The sequence below is a fragment of the Triturus cristatus genome, chromosome 1_2 (genome assembly GCF_964204655.1).
Source record: "Triturus cristatus chromosome 1_2, aTriCri1.1, whole genome shotgun sequence".
Lineage (NCBI taxonomy): Eukaryota > Metazoa > Chordata > Amphibia > Caudata > Salamandridae > Triturus > Triturus cristatus.
The window spans coordinates 313,613,370-313,627,898 of NC_140580.1; the positions used below are offsets into that span (position 1 = coordinate 313,613,370).

The 14,529-nt window shown below is 43.0% G+C and overlaps 1 protein-coding gene across 4 annotated transcripts in view; it reads right to left on the reverse strand.

The window, feature by feature from the left end:
- Positions 1-14,529, reverse strand: part of LRRC20 (leucine rich repeat containing 20) — a 1,457,380-nt gene that overhangs the window by 493,815 nt on the left and 949,036 nt on the right. For all 4 annotated transcript variants that reach the window (XM_085603858.1, XM_085603861.1, XM_085603857.1 and 1 more), the window contains one exon: positions 2,093-2,260. In XM_085603858.1, coding sequence (XP_085459984.1) covers positions 2,093-2,260 — 168 coding nt within the window. The remainder of the gene's footprint in view (positions 1-2,092; positions 2,261-14,529) is intronic.

Consider the following 14,529-nt stretch of genomic DNA (forward strand, 5'->3'; position numbering starts at 1 on the left):
TGCAGGAAAACCAGATACGTTTGAAAAAAAAATGGAAAATATAAGTTTCATTTTTGGTGAGTAGGGAGTGCGCCCCCTAGCTTTAAAAAATGCTTTTGTCAACATTCACAAAGGGCAGGGGATCCATTCGGGACCACATCCAGTTTGTGAATAGCTTACCATCTCCTTTAAGAAGATGGCAAAGATTAATGTTTTGGAACCAGAATTCAGTTATAAAACAAACACATACCAACCTAATTCGGTATTTGGATGGGATGGCCTAAACATGTCTCTTCCGAATGCTGAATCAGTATTGGGTTGCAAATTCACATTTCAGTTCAGTAACTTGTTACCACATTGAAATTTGTGGCTTATACATAAGGAAATGCATTTATGTGGTCGCAAACAGCCTGAGTTTGTGAATCGGGCCGTTTGCGACTGCAGCAAGGCTTCATGGTTGGAGGGTTGTCACCTGTGGGCAAGTGCTATATGTTGTTTCATCTTTGGTTGGTCAGTTTGGCTGTTGATGTAGTTGAACAGTTTGTTTTCTGACGGATTTCATTAATAGTGAATATAATTTTGACTCTTTTACTTCGTACTTGGCTCTACCTCATTCATTCAATACATTATTTCAGCATTGTCAACCATAAAAGTACATAAAAAGATACAAGTATTAAAATTTAAAAATAACAATAGAGCAATAAATAGACTGCATAATTGTTTTTAAAAGAGCATCATATTAAAATACATAAAAATCAAATCTGATATAGTACATGAAACTAGTAGCCCTGCTTTCTCTCCTCAGGTGTCACTCAATAAGAAAGATCTTCTACCCACGACAACCTTTAAAGGTAAATATGTGTCTTGTGGTTTGATAACGCATAGCAAGGTATGGGTCTTCCACTGAAACGTCACAGTTAATTTATTAATTCGAATTAATAAAGCAAAGTATGGATATTGTAGTAAAATGTCACAGTTAATTTATTGGATTTAATTCTCTATGACCAAAATAAAAATCTAGACACACTAAACAAAATTAGCTCTTCTGTGTCACATCTAAAGATCCTGGATGCCTCTCAAAAGTGAACAGTACCCAACAACTTGCACACTGGGTAATCCAGTTTTTGCAACAGAAAATATAACTAGACCAAAAGAACAAGAAATTCTCCAAACAAAAAGGACAATTGGAGGTAAGGGAGCTGTTTTTGTCCCATGAAGAGCTAAAGGCATTTAATGGTAAAGTATCAAATCTAAAATGTATATACAGGGTTTTGGCCTGAGCTGGGTATATTCTGTCCTGAAATGACTCAAAATACGGCCCAATTTTGCAATTCAAAAACTTCTCAGTTATACTGCTTATTCCTTCATCGTTCCAAATTTGTTCCACAATACATTTCCAGTAAGCTTGTTTCAATTTTTCAATAACGCCCTTCGTCAGTTTATCAGGGATAAGCCATACCTCCTCAATCTTAAATTCACACAGTGCTTTTACCTTCCTTAACCGAGGAGTGTGGACTCTCTTGTCCAAGCTGAGGATCCCCTCCAGGGGTTTCTTTATAAATCTCAACCTCAGGAGTATTCCAGATTCAGCTCTACCTAATGCTTGGTTCTGTGTTAAGCGGTATTACCCATACATTATCTGAATACATTAAAATACAAAGGTTCAAACGTGAAATCCTATGTAAAAAATCTTTTGTCTACACAAAATCGAATGAAGCAGGTGGACGGTTGCAAGTAGAACAGCATACAAGCGGGTGGATAAATAACCAAATGAGGAACTCGAAACTGATTCTACAACTTGATTAAAGCAGATGGAGGCCACTGTATCTTTCCGGCTTCCACTTCAAATCGACAATGTCATTCTATAATGCATTGCTTTTCCTTAATAGGGGTAGATATATACCAAGTAAATGTAAATACAAGGCATACTGTAACTATTTCAGCAACGACCAAACATTTCAAATAGGAATTTAATGCCATAAAGCACGCTTACAATAGTAGGCTGGTAATCTGGCTGCACAGGGAAGAGGGAAACTAGAGGACAGTCAAACAACCAACAATACATAGGTAAGGACGCCAATGGCCCGCAGCAGGCCAAAGGTTACTCACGCACCTGTTATCTGGTTCTCTTCCAACTTGATAGTTTCCAAGCTATTTACAGATGCCAACTGCTCTGGAAACTCAGTAAACTTGTTCTTGGACAGGTTGATAGTTTTCAGGTGCAGCAGTGTCCCAATCTCTTGGGGAAGCTGGGAAAAGAGGTTGCCTTCCAGGTTCAGCTCTACAACACAAAAAAATGGCACACAGGGTCGGTGTAGGTTATGTGTTTCATTAAGTTGAATCATTGCAATGTCCAGACGCACAAGGGCATGAATGAGGTTTGACCAATGTGTGAGACTGACTAAGGCTAATACAACAAACTCGATAAATAAAAATTCTCAGGAACATGATAAACATAAGCAATGGTTTATACACTTGCAAAGGCAGTGAAGTATGAGATACTCTAAATAAGTAGAGCCTGTTTCACAAAAATATTGGAGCTGCGCACGAGGAAGCACGTACCCTCACCTGGGTGCATATTTATGACTTTCAGAAATTCACAAAACTTTACGATAAATCTCCTGGAAACCTGTGCTTGCCAAAGGATTGCAAATGTTTTGTAATTTCTATTTCCGTCTATGTGAACGCATTTCCCCCTACATAACAGTACAGCCATGCGTACAAAAATCCATTCGCATTAGGGGAGTTGCACAATTTTAGTATTTTTTTCCTCCACAGACAAAATGTTAAAAAAAAAAAAAAAAATGAAAATCCTACACCTCGACCAGTTTTGGGGTTGTTCTCACGCTACGAATATATTCAAACTCGTACATGACAGAAGTTCATATAGGGGCATTGACGAATACAGTTTCGGGAGTGCTGTTTTGTGGTTTGTCCCAAACATTTTGTGGCCGCAGAACGCCTAATTTAAAGACCCTAACGGAGGGTTATTCCTGCATAACACTGCGCCTTAGTAGGGTTATATTTTGAATGAGTAAATGCCAATAGGAGTGAAATACGCCTTTTTAAAATTAAAAACTTGCATTTATACAAAAAAATCAAGTCTTTTACGTTAAGGTTACACCTGCAAATAGCTTTCTAAATCTGGCTTGAAATAGGATCAATCAACAAAGTAGTTCATAAACATGTATTTTAATACAAATGACATCTGATGAGGCCAGGGCCGGCTTTAGGGCGGTGCGACCGGTGCCACCGCACCGGGTGCTGGCTTCCTGAGGGCGCCGTGCTTTCAAGTTTATTAAGGTTTTAAAGCGTCTGCTGCCGCATTCCTTTCCTCCGGCAATTATCAGGCCTCACACAAATTTAAAGTCAACACTTGTAATTAATGTTCTTCGTGGAGATAGATTGGAGTTTTGTATAGTTGATGTTTTGATTGTTGTGTAGGTAGTGCAGACGGTTAATGTGCCTGCTGCAAAAAACATGTACCATGTAGATTAAACAGTGCATATAATATAAATAGATCAGCAGGGGGCATATGTATCAACATCTCCATTTGCGATTCTCAAATAGCGATTTTTAAAGAATCGCTATTTGAGAATTGCAAAACGGTATGTATTTAAAACATCGCAAAACTTTAGCGATTTCTTAAAATTCCTTAATTGCGATTAGCAAATTGCGAAATCGCAATTAAGGAATACCTTCCCATTCATTTCTATGGGCCAGGAGACCCATAGGAATGAATGGGAAGTAATTCTCAAATTGCGATTCGCAATTTGCTAATCGCAATTTGAGAATAATTTCAAAGGTGCAAGGGTGTCATGATGACACCCTGATGCACCCCTGAAATGAGCATGTGTGTGCATATGGCGCACATACATGCCCTAAGGGCATGTATGTGCGCCACGTGGCACTTTTTAAAATTCCAAAAAGTGCATTTTTCACAGAAATCGCAAATTACCACCAACTAGAAGTTGGTGGTAATTTGCGATTTCTTAATGATAATTCGCAATGCTTTGGTGCGTGTTACATATCATTTAAGAAATCGCAATTTGCGATTTCTTAACTGCTTACGCAAAATTAAGAAATCGCTAAATTAGCGATTCCTTAAATTTGCGATGAGAATTTGCCTCATACATCCCGTTTTGCGAATTTTTAATCGCAAACGCTGTTTTTTGCAAATCGCAGCGTTTGCGATTAAAAATTCGGTTGATACATATGCCCCCAGGTTACTGCTTTTAAAAGAGACATAATTTTGTTCCTTGCAATCGATAATTTAAAGTCCTAATATAGCACAGAGTTATTAACTTTCATCATGCAGCTGCATACACACTGCAAAGTATAAATTAGAGCATAGATTAATGTTGCAAAAATGGTCACTTTTGGTAGAAATCGATTCTTTTTATTAAAGAAAACTCCCAACTATGCTGTTTCTTTTTCGACTCTGAGTTTGTGCTTCTCCACACCAAGCACTCTTAAACTATACTGCCTACAAGTATGGATGACATGAGACTCCTACACTATTAGTCCTTTAGCTTATGTAACATTTCCTATAAGCTGATTTACAAACCTTAGTTTAATTGTTTCTGTGTAATGTGTGTGTGATGCAAAGTGCTCTGACACCCTTTACTGGTATGAGTGGCGCTACATAACTAATTCAATGAATCTAAGAGAATGGTTATGGAGACTTGGTCACTGTTAAAGGGTGCTAGTGAGAGATACCCGTGGTGGAGGTGGTCATTGGGGGGGGTGCCAACCAACTTTGTCGCACTGGGCGCCACCAGCACTAAAGCCGGCCCTGGATGAGGTCATACCGTGGTAAAATAAACCTACCAGTTGTTACCTTGATTCTGATACATTTGTGATTGGGAATGCAGCATAAACGCTTGACTCAAGCAGGTGCATAACACAAGGCCTCGCATAATCTGCGGTGCGGGTGAGGCGCAGGGGGCAATTTTCCATTTTCTGGTGGGGGGCTCACACCTACTTTCACCATTGCATTGAACAACTGTTAGAAGCAGCTACTGCAAGGATAGGATCTGCTGTTTGGGAAGTGCAGGCAGTATTATCCTGGAAATAAATTATAAAATGTATTTCTAGAACGGTAGCGGCTGCCCTGCAATGACTCGGTGTGGCCACTTGGGTGTGTGAACTGGCGTGGGCCCCGTCTTGAGGGTCGAAGCCTCATTTGTAGTTGGTATCCTCCTACACCTTGCGCGCCCATTCCCTCCAAGAGAAGTGAGAAAGTGCTTTACTGGAGTAGTGAACAACATGAAAATCACGAGCCCATCCACCACCTCGCCACATTTAAAGTTGCCACAAGTGCCAGCATGCCACCTTCCTGGATTCAAATCAGGTAAAGAAAAGCAAAGTCAGCCCAGCTGGCCTCATTTAATTTCTTGGTGCTTGTGTGATCTTGAAGGACGACCATCTAGTCAGCACACTATTTGCCACTTGTGCAAGTTACACATGAATCTCAGCATTTAGCAACAATACCTGGATTGGATTGCAGTGTGTGCCATGCAGCTTTCACACTGCTATGCCACATGTGTATTTATACTTCAGGGTTTCTTTAGGTCTCGCCTAGGCAGCGCATGCACTGTCTCATTCGAGACATGGTGTATCTACTATTTGGGCTTTAATACAGCCCATTGTTTTTGATTGGTTCTTATTTGTGTCTTTTGTAAAAGCTTCTTTCCCTTTGGTTAATCTATGCTGTTTGTCCATCCTTTGTGTGTTTTGCTCACTCCCACAGACCAGTGACCTATTACATGGATGCTTCCCTTTTTTGTTATATCTGTCCATGTGTGTGAACTTTTATTTTGGTATCTCTTAGTCCGACCGTAGCACCTGGCCCAATTTGCAGGGCTATCCCCAAACATTTTGATTCCTTCCTCTTATTTTTTCAGACCTGTTTTTGTTGGCTTTAGGACTCTGGGCATTTTACCACTGCTGATCAGTGCTAAAGTGCATATGCTCTCTGTAAATTGTGATTATGATTGGTTATACATGATTGGCATATTTCATTTACTGGTAAGCCCCTAGAAAGGTGCACTGGATGCACCAAGGACCTGTAAATCAAAAACTGCTAGTGGGACTGCAGCACTATTTGTGCCGCCAACACAAGTACTCTTTCAAACATGTCTCCCACCTGCCACTGCTGTGTCTACGGCATGCAGGTTTATGCTGCCATGTCAACCTGGCAAGTGCACCCACTTACCAGGCTCTAACCTTCCCTTTTCTTACATGTATGTCACCCCTAAGGTAGGCCCAATGTACCCCCATGGGCATGGTGCAGTGTATGTTAAAGGTAGGAAATGTACTGGTGTGTTTTACATGTCCTGATAGTGAAATACTGGGTATTTCATTTCTCACTATTGCAAGAGCTAGCTTTCCAGTAGGCTATCGTTGGAGCTGCCTTGTAACATTTTTACAAGTGTAACTTTCAATTGAGAACAACTAGAGATTTGAAGTTTGGGCTCTCTGAACTCAGAATTTAATAACACACCTTTCAGTAAAGGTGTCTTTTAAATTGTGTGTTTCAAAATGCCACTTTTAGAAAGTGCTAGGATCAACCACCAAGAGATCACCCGTATACCCAGTTGGGTAATAAATGTGTTTCGCAAAAACAATGTCACAACAGATAATATTTAGAAGGCTGTTAATAAAGCATGCACATTAAGTTGCAAAGAAAATTAAAAGAGATTGAACGGTTTAGTGAAAGATGCAAGGAGCAATCTGTATTTAGAACAAGTATAAGCAGGAGAACAGTATCAGCACTGTTTACAATAAATGTGGGCGTAACCTGAAAAAAACTTGTGCACATGAGTGCTCGTGGCACATGCGGTGAGCGGCGCAAGTGGCACATCGAGGAACGGCGCAGAGCAGACACAACAATAAATACAAGGTATTTTCTGTTTCACGAGTAATTTTAACAAGGGCTGATTTACAAGGGATTGACAATTTCGTGAACAGTAGATTTGCACCACGAATTGCGCTAGAAGGTCCCGCCCAATTCTTGGTGCAAAGGAGAAGAGCTGAAGAACTGTGAGGAGGAGTACTGCCCCTTTGCTGTGTGTTGCTTTGCTAAGTTGGCCGGCAGTTGTTGCTACTGCTTTGGAGAGGAAAAGGACTGGATGTTGCTGTGTATCCTGCTTGAGATGTTTTTTCAAGGGCTTGTGTGTCCTTGACTTCTCTTAAGAAGTCTCAGGGACACAAAAGACTTCCTACAACTTTGTTGGTGTGGCTGGACTCTGCCATCTGTGAGTCCTACCCTTGCCTGAGGGGTCTCCCTTCATTCAAAAGCCTTAAAGTGGGATCTGCAATGATCATTGTAAGAACCAGTGCAAAGCAACGAAAAGACCCTCAGAACCGATGCCGGACAAAACGAAGCCTCACCGCACACCCCCCAGCACCGATGCCAGTTGACACAAAGCCTCGCAAAGCGAACGATCACCTCTAGAGCGCAATGCATCGTACCTGTGTTTTTCAATGCATCATCCCCAGACCAGTACCTTCTTGGAATCGATGCATCACTTCTCCCTACAGTCCGCATCACTTCTCCTGCGTGCAGCAGAACTGTTGCATCGCCTCCCCAAGGACTCAGGCACTAACGCATCACTGTGTTATCCAATGCTTCCCTTCTCTGTGGCTGTTTGCCCTTGTGGACCACATTTGAGCTACTCGTTGTACAAATCTTTCATCCATTGATTTCTATGGACAGAATTGTTTGAAGTCTTTTTAAAAGTCATATTTTGAATTGTGTATGTTGGATATTTGTTGTTTTGGTCTTATTTCATTTAGATAAAGATACATTATTTTTCAAAATTGGTGTGGTGTCCATTTGTAGTATTTTCACTGTGTTACTGTGTGTGTTATGTACAAATGCTTTACACATTGCCTCTGAGATAAGCCTGTCAGCTCGAGCCAAGCTACTAAGTGGGTGAGCAGGGGTTATCAAGGTGCATAACTCCTTTATCTTGACTAGAAGGAAGGGTCCCTAGTTGGACAGGGTGTATACCACTGCCAACTAGAGACCCCTCATTTCTAACACTGACTTTTTGAGATGATGACTTTTCACCCTTTGTAATGTTAATCTTTATTTTGGCTTGCTTTCTGTCTTAAAATCAAACTTTCATTAAAACTCTTTTTCATACATTTTTTAACATGCTGCATCGGTTTGGTCAACGTAATTCTGTTTCATATTAAAAAAACACACATTAACTTATTATTTTGTTGCACTCTGTTAGGGCTGGCTTTTCCCACTTTCCTCCGGGGAACACTCATCATAATCTTCCTTTATTCTTGTTTGCTACGAAACTTACATATGCAGCGCGGACATACATAAGCATCCGGCTCCCTACATTTCAGTGCATACTCATTAAAGGTATTTTACTTTTTTTAAATTATTAAATTAACATAACTCTAACAAATATCTCTTTGGAAAACACATGTGCGGTTTTGCTTAATACAACATTGCTGTTTCTTTTTTCCCACGACTGTGAAAAACAATAACTTTAGGAAAAACATCAGCACACATGTCCGTACACTTCGATGCAATTTTTTATTTACACAAACCACAGGCTCCTTCTGGTACAGTATGCAATCACAGGATTCTAGGGGAACTCACCCAATGTTAGGGCCTGATTACGAGTGTGTCGTTTTTCCGACTTCAGCACTCGCGTTGGTGCAGCATTGGCGGTCCACCATCCACTGGATTATGACTTTCAAAGTTGTACCGGCGATGGACCACCAGCTGCACCAAGGAACAGTCATTCCCTGGTGGTGGCGGAGCTGCTCCACAATAAATGCTCAGCAAGACTGTGCCAGTACTGCTGAGCATATCATTAGGTTCTGCGCCACCAGCCATTTCATAGCGGGAGCCCCTCCATGAAAAGGCTGTCGGTGCAGGAAGAAAGGGGGCCCTACAGGACTGCCATGCCCTCCCTCCATGGAGATACATTCAGGGAGGCACAACATCTGCCCCCCATCTGCATTCCCTCAAAGTTCCAGCACGGGACGGACGTCACCGTCCATGCCGTGCTGGAACTTTTTTTGCTTCTCCCATTGTGGTGCCTGTTTTCCATGCACCGCCATGGAAAGGGCAAAGGACTCATAATAAGGCAGGCGGTCCTTGCGTGGCTTTGGCGCAGCTGTACCAGCAGAAAGCCGGCGCAACTTTGCCAGTCGTAATCGGCCCTAAGTTTCATGAAACGTTTTTGTTTTATACATTTCGTTTTTATTTACACTCTGTTGCAGCATAGGTTTGTTCCCCGAGCCTCTGGCTCTCTTAATTACAATGCTGGTTCTTTTTAGGTCTCGTCTGGCGAGACTTATTGAGAGGGCTCCAAAAAGTGCTACCAGGCCAGCCTAGAGCTACAGTGCATGTGCGCGGGCGCGCGCGCGGCGCTTTACCGCGAGTACTCTCACTTTCGTGGCCGCACGGCCGCTTGGCATAGCCAATAGGTCTCGCTTTTGGGACCTTATAAGTATTTAGTTATGCAACTGTTGCATGGCTAAACACTTATAAGTTCCCAAAGGCGAGATCTATTGGCTATGCCAATGCTTGCTTTAAAAGCACACATTATCAGTTGTTGTCCTCATTTAGAAGCAACTTTATGCTCACATCTGTGTGCAATATTTCTTTTAAAGAACGTGTTTTTTTAATAAGGTCTCTGACATCCGGCGGTGGCAGACACTGTGGGAGGATGTGTTGGACTCAACATTAACCCTTTCACCGCGGCGGGAATTCCGCCGCGGTGCTGGGAGGTGCGGGGGGGCAGCGCGGTGGCGCTGTGCTCATGACGGAGCCGCTCCGTCATGAGGCACGGTTGAGCTGTGCTCATGACGGAACGGTTCCGTCATGACTCCGCCCATTTGCGTTGTCCCCCCGCACAGGCGGGGAAACAGCGCCGCGTAGGCGGAGCGGCCGCCAACGGCCGTAACATGACGGAACCGTTCCGTCATGAGCACACGGCAACCGTGGCTCATGACGGAGCGGCTCCGTCATGAGCAGGGAAGGGGTTAAATGTACAGTCATTCAGTTATTGACTCTGTAATTAGGCTCTCTATTCTAGCCTCAAATCGTCGCCTAGAGATGGAAAGTGTATCCATTAACATTTTACAAGAATTCTCTCAGTTTTATGTGACTAAGAGCTAAATAAATGCCAAGGGCTGCTTTGGGCAGGGAGCAGTGCTTATAGGATGAGTTTCCCTCTAGTGACATGCTGTCTTTGAATTTTTCAATTCGGATTGATAATAATATTAAGGATTTGGATGGAAACCATTATGAAACGTTGTTTCTTCAGTTGTATTATGCTTATGTGTAGAACTCAACCAGATTCATCTGTCATTGCCATCTGGCTCTCGTTTCTGAGATTGTTGCAAGCATCAGATTATAAGAAACCAATAACAAAATGTTGTTGCTTGTAAAGATAATTATTTTCAACCAAGCTGGTTTGTGATTGTTGGCTGATACTGGCTAATACACCCAGCCGACAATAACACCATCTGACGTCCACTCATGGCTGTTGTAAGCGCAATCCAGCCGAATCTACCTGTGCGCTCTCATTCAGAGGACGCCTGTTTACTTCAAAAAATCATAGAAATCTGCTGCTTACATCCACATGAACATTTATAACATGTAAATAAATATAACAAAGCCTGCAGTCACCTGACTACTAATGGTAGCATTTGCTTCCCTTTCAGTGTATCTGCTGTAATTAAGGTGGCATCTCACCAGACCAGGCAACTGACCCTTTAACAGCACTTCTAAGTGGATTAGGGAGTTGTTGTTGTTGTATTCTTTGAAAATACCTCTGATCTGGCTCAGTCGGGTTTGATCAGAGCCACAGGGACAGCTTACAGTAGAAGAGGCTCCCTACAATGCACACTCAAGACTAAGGGCTACAAAGAAATCTTATCGACCCCTTTCCCATTCCGGGGTGCAGGCCAACAGGCTCAGAATTTACAGGCTCTAAACAAATGCCCGCTTCTTTTCGATGAATAGTGAAGTATGTGACTTTTTCATTGTGTTGCTATTCCCTCTTAACATACCCACCAGTCTAACTAACAATTTTCTGCTTCAAAACTTTGCTTTATGTGTTAACCAAATGCCCTTGCGCTTGTTAATCTGTTTTTTAAATATTTCCATATTACATTTCGCTTCCCAATATCAGGCTGCATTAGACTCTTTCTGTGTCTGTGTCCCTGGACCTATTGCTGGGTCTCCCATTTCCCTTAACCCCTTCTGTGCCACGCCCTTTCCCCCTCCTGTGCCGGGCGTTACATTAGTGGGTGGGGTTCATGACGAGATAGTCTCGTCATGGGCACAGCGCAACCGTGCTCCATGACGAGACTATCTCGTCACGGGCACAGAAGAGGTTAATACGCTATAAAATGTCAGATACCCGTTTACATGCACAGATTGAGACTTGCAGGCATAAGTGAGGCCTCATTTGCTCTTGTATTTCCTCTTATTCTTGGCTAGCCACACTTGACAAACAAAGCTCATATTGCCAGTTGGTTTCCGCATTTATATGCTCATTTCATATTGCCCCATGACTCTCCATAAATCTATGTGGGCTATTTCAGTTTCGTGATGTACAATTTTCTGTTATTAAGTAAGATTATGAAGTTATGAGTTGGGCCTGAGAAGTCAAGCCGCAATGCTAGATTATGACATTTGACACAGAGATGGGGTGTACAACATTGACAGATTTTTGCTTTTACCATATTCCCCAAAGGACCCTTTGTGATATTAGTTGGATATGAATATCAGAAAATTACCTTGTCTTTTGGGAACCTCTCTGGGATATGAATCTAGAATTTTACAGTGGGCTTATTTGTTATAACAGAACTCATGACAAACACTGCAATAACTGGGCAGATGTTTTGTGTGCATTTTCTGCTTATTGAATGTGCGTCTCTGCATCTACACGTGAGCTTCCACCCACACAGATTGACTTTAGGAGTCTTTGCTTAAGCTCAGTACAATTCTTGCAATCATTAATCCTTTCAAAGCAGATGCTATTAAGTGCTCCTATCTGCCTCCCCTCACAGCCTTTATGTGTTTATATATGTGTGGTAAACATCAATTATCTTTCCTTCCTTCTCATAGGGATATAGATACATGCAGGACTGACCCAAAGACCTGAACCTGTCTTGTGCTGACATGTTTCAAATTAGCATGAGCTCCAGATGGTACTCAAGATGGCATTTGCTAATGAGACAGTGCTGCAAACGCCAGAGTTTGCGAAGGCACAGAGTGCCCCATTCCAATGCAAAACAATCTGCCCACTGCAAACTGCCACACTCCAATCCAAAACAATCAACCCCATTCCAATCTGCCCCGCTCCAAAACAATCTGCCCCACTCATTCCATAACTATCTGCCCCACTCGATTCCAAAACAATCTGCCCCACTCTAATCCAATCCGTCTCACTCCAATCTACCCCACTCCACTCCAACCCACTGCAATCCAATCCACCTCATCTCATTTCAATTCACCCCATTCCAATCCAATCCACCCCATCCAGTCCACCCACTCCAATCCAACCCACTCTACCCAAATCCAATCCATCCCACTACCCAGTGGTGGCTCCTTGAGGGAGTGCTGCAGGGTGGTGCGTCAGGGTGGAGGAGGTGCATGGTGGGGGGTAGTAAACTCCGGCATACAGCCGGACGGAGTTAAGTAAATAAATAAATAAAACTAATTACATTGTGCGCGCTGCATCACCATTGGATTGCAATATAATTAGTTTTATCTATTTATTTATTTACTTAACTCCGTCCGGCCGTATACCGGAGTTTCCTACCCCCCACCCTGCCCCTCCCCTGCCCCAACCATCCCGCAGAACTCTCTCGAGGAGCCGCCGATGCCACTACCTCGATCCACTCCAAACCACTCCAACCTCTTCCACCCCACTCCACGCCACTCTACAATACTGGACTGAGAGACTTCACTCTACAGCACTCTCTGCCGCTGAACTCTGCTCACCTCTACTCAACTCTACGGCGCTCTATTCCCTCTACTCCACTCTACTCCAACAAATACAGTCTACAATACTCTACTCCTCCCACTCCCCCCTAGGACAGTGGCAACTGCCACATAGAAATAATCCACATAAATACACTCCACATCATGTCACATAATTCCAATCAGCATAATTTCACCCAACACCACATAGTTCCATGCAACACAATTCCACTCCACACATTTCCATTCCACACCACATAATTTGGCAACAAACCACATAATTCAACTCAAAAACACTTTTTCACAACACACTATATACATCCAATCCACACCACAGAATACCACATCATGCAACACCACAACATTAAACTCCACAACATACCACTACACAACACAAAATGCCATTACACAGACCCCCCAGGATATTGCGGTATGGATTAGCAAATTTAGCTGCACAAATATGGAAATTTAGCAGCACAAATATGGAAATTTTACGGCATTTTTGCGCCACTTTATTTTCCTCATAATCATTCATTTTCAGCCTTAAATTGAAGAAAACTGTAGTACTCTACTTTGAAATAGGCATGTTTAAAATGTCGGCAGCTCATTGAAAGCACAGCTACAATCCTAACCTCATGAGAGGGGGGTCCTATTTCTCCCTGGGATGTTCTAGCACCCATGTACGCACCCCTGCCGGGCACCACTGCCTTCTGGACCCATGAGGCATGATACCGATTCCTCAGGCGCCCTAGGGCACAGGATCGTAGTGGGTGGAAGTGCATTGCATGTAAGCATGTTAAATATTGCTCTACGCAGCACTGGCGTAATGAAACCAGAGGGGGCCCCCTGCAAGGTACATGGAGGGACCCCCTCTGGCCTTAATTGGAAGGCCTCCAGCCAGAGTATTGTGCTGAGGGTCACCATGGAGCTCGGGGGCTGCGGGGTCCAGCTGTAAATAAATCTTCATTATTATTGTATTGTATTTCACGAAAGCTCTCGGGGGCAAGATAAACATATTTGTGGCAGCCTCGTTTGGCATTTTGAAAATCTCTTCTTGAACCAGTTGAAAAATGTTAGCCCACACGAACGCCTGCACCCAATGTAACCCGCTTTTCTCCTGTCCCCTTGGACATGTGGTTCCTCTATTCACTGCAGCACGAACCATGTAGCGCCTTCTGGAGCAAGAAACAGCCACAGCTCCTTCAAACTGAACTGGGAAATGCAGCGCCCTGGAAAAAATAAACAGATTGGCGGCACCACAACCCAGGCTAAATGTTTGAGGCCGTCACTTTCCTATCTTTGAGGGAGAGGCAGCGAAGCAGGGACAGAATGTCTGGATGTTTGCAATGCTGGGGTGCAGTGAAGGTGGGGGCGCGGCAGGAGGAAGCACCCACTCGGTGTCCCATGTACATTATTACTTTGATCCAAAGGTTCCCTTATGACGTCGCAGTCATTTTCAAGAGTAAAAAGGCAATAATTATGCAGTTTTGACAGCATGTCATGAAACGTGGTGACGTGGGCGCGTACAGCCAATAAGATGTCACCATCTTTTTTGCTGCCTGCCGAAGACTTTTTTC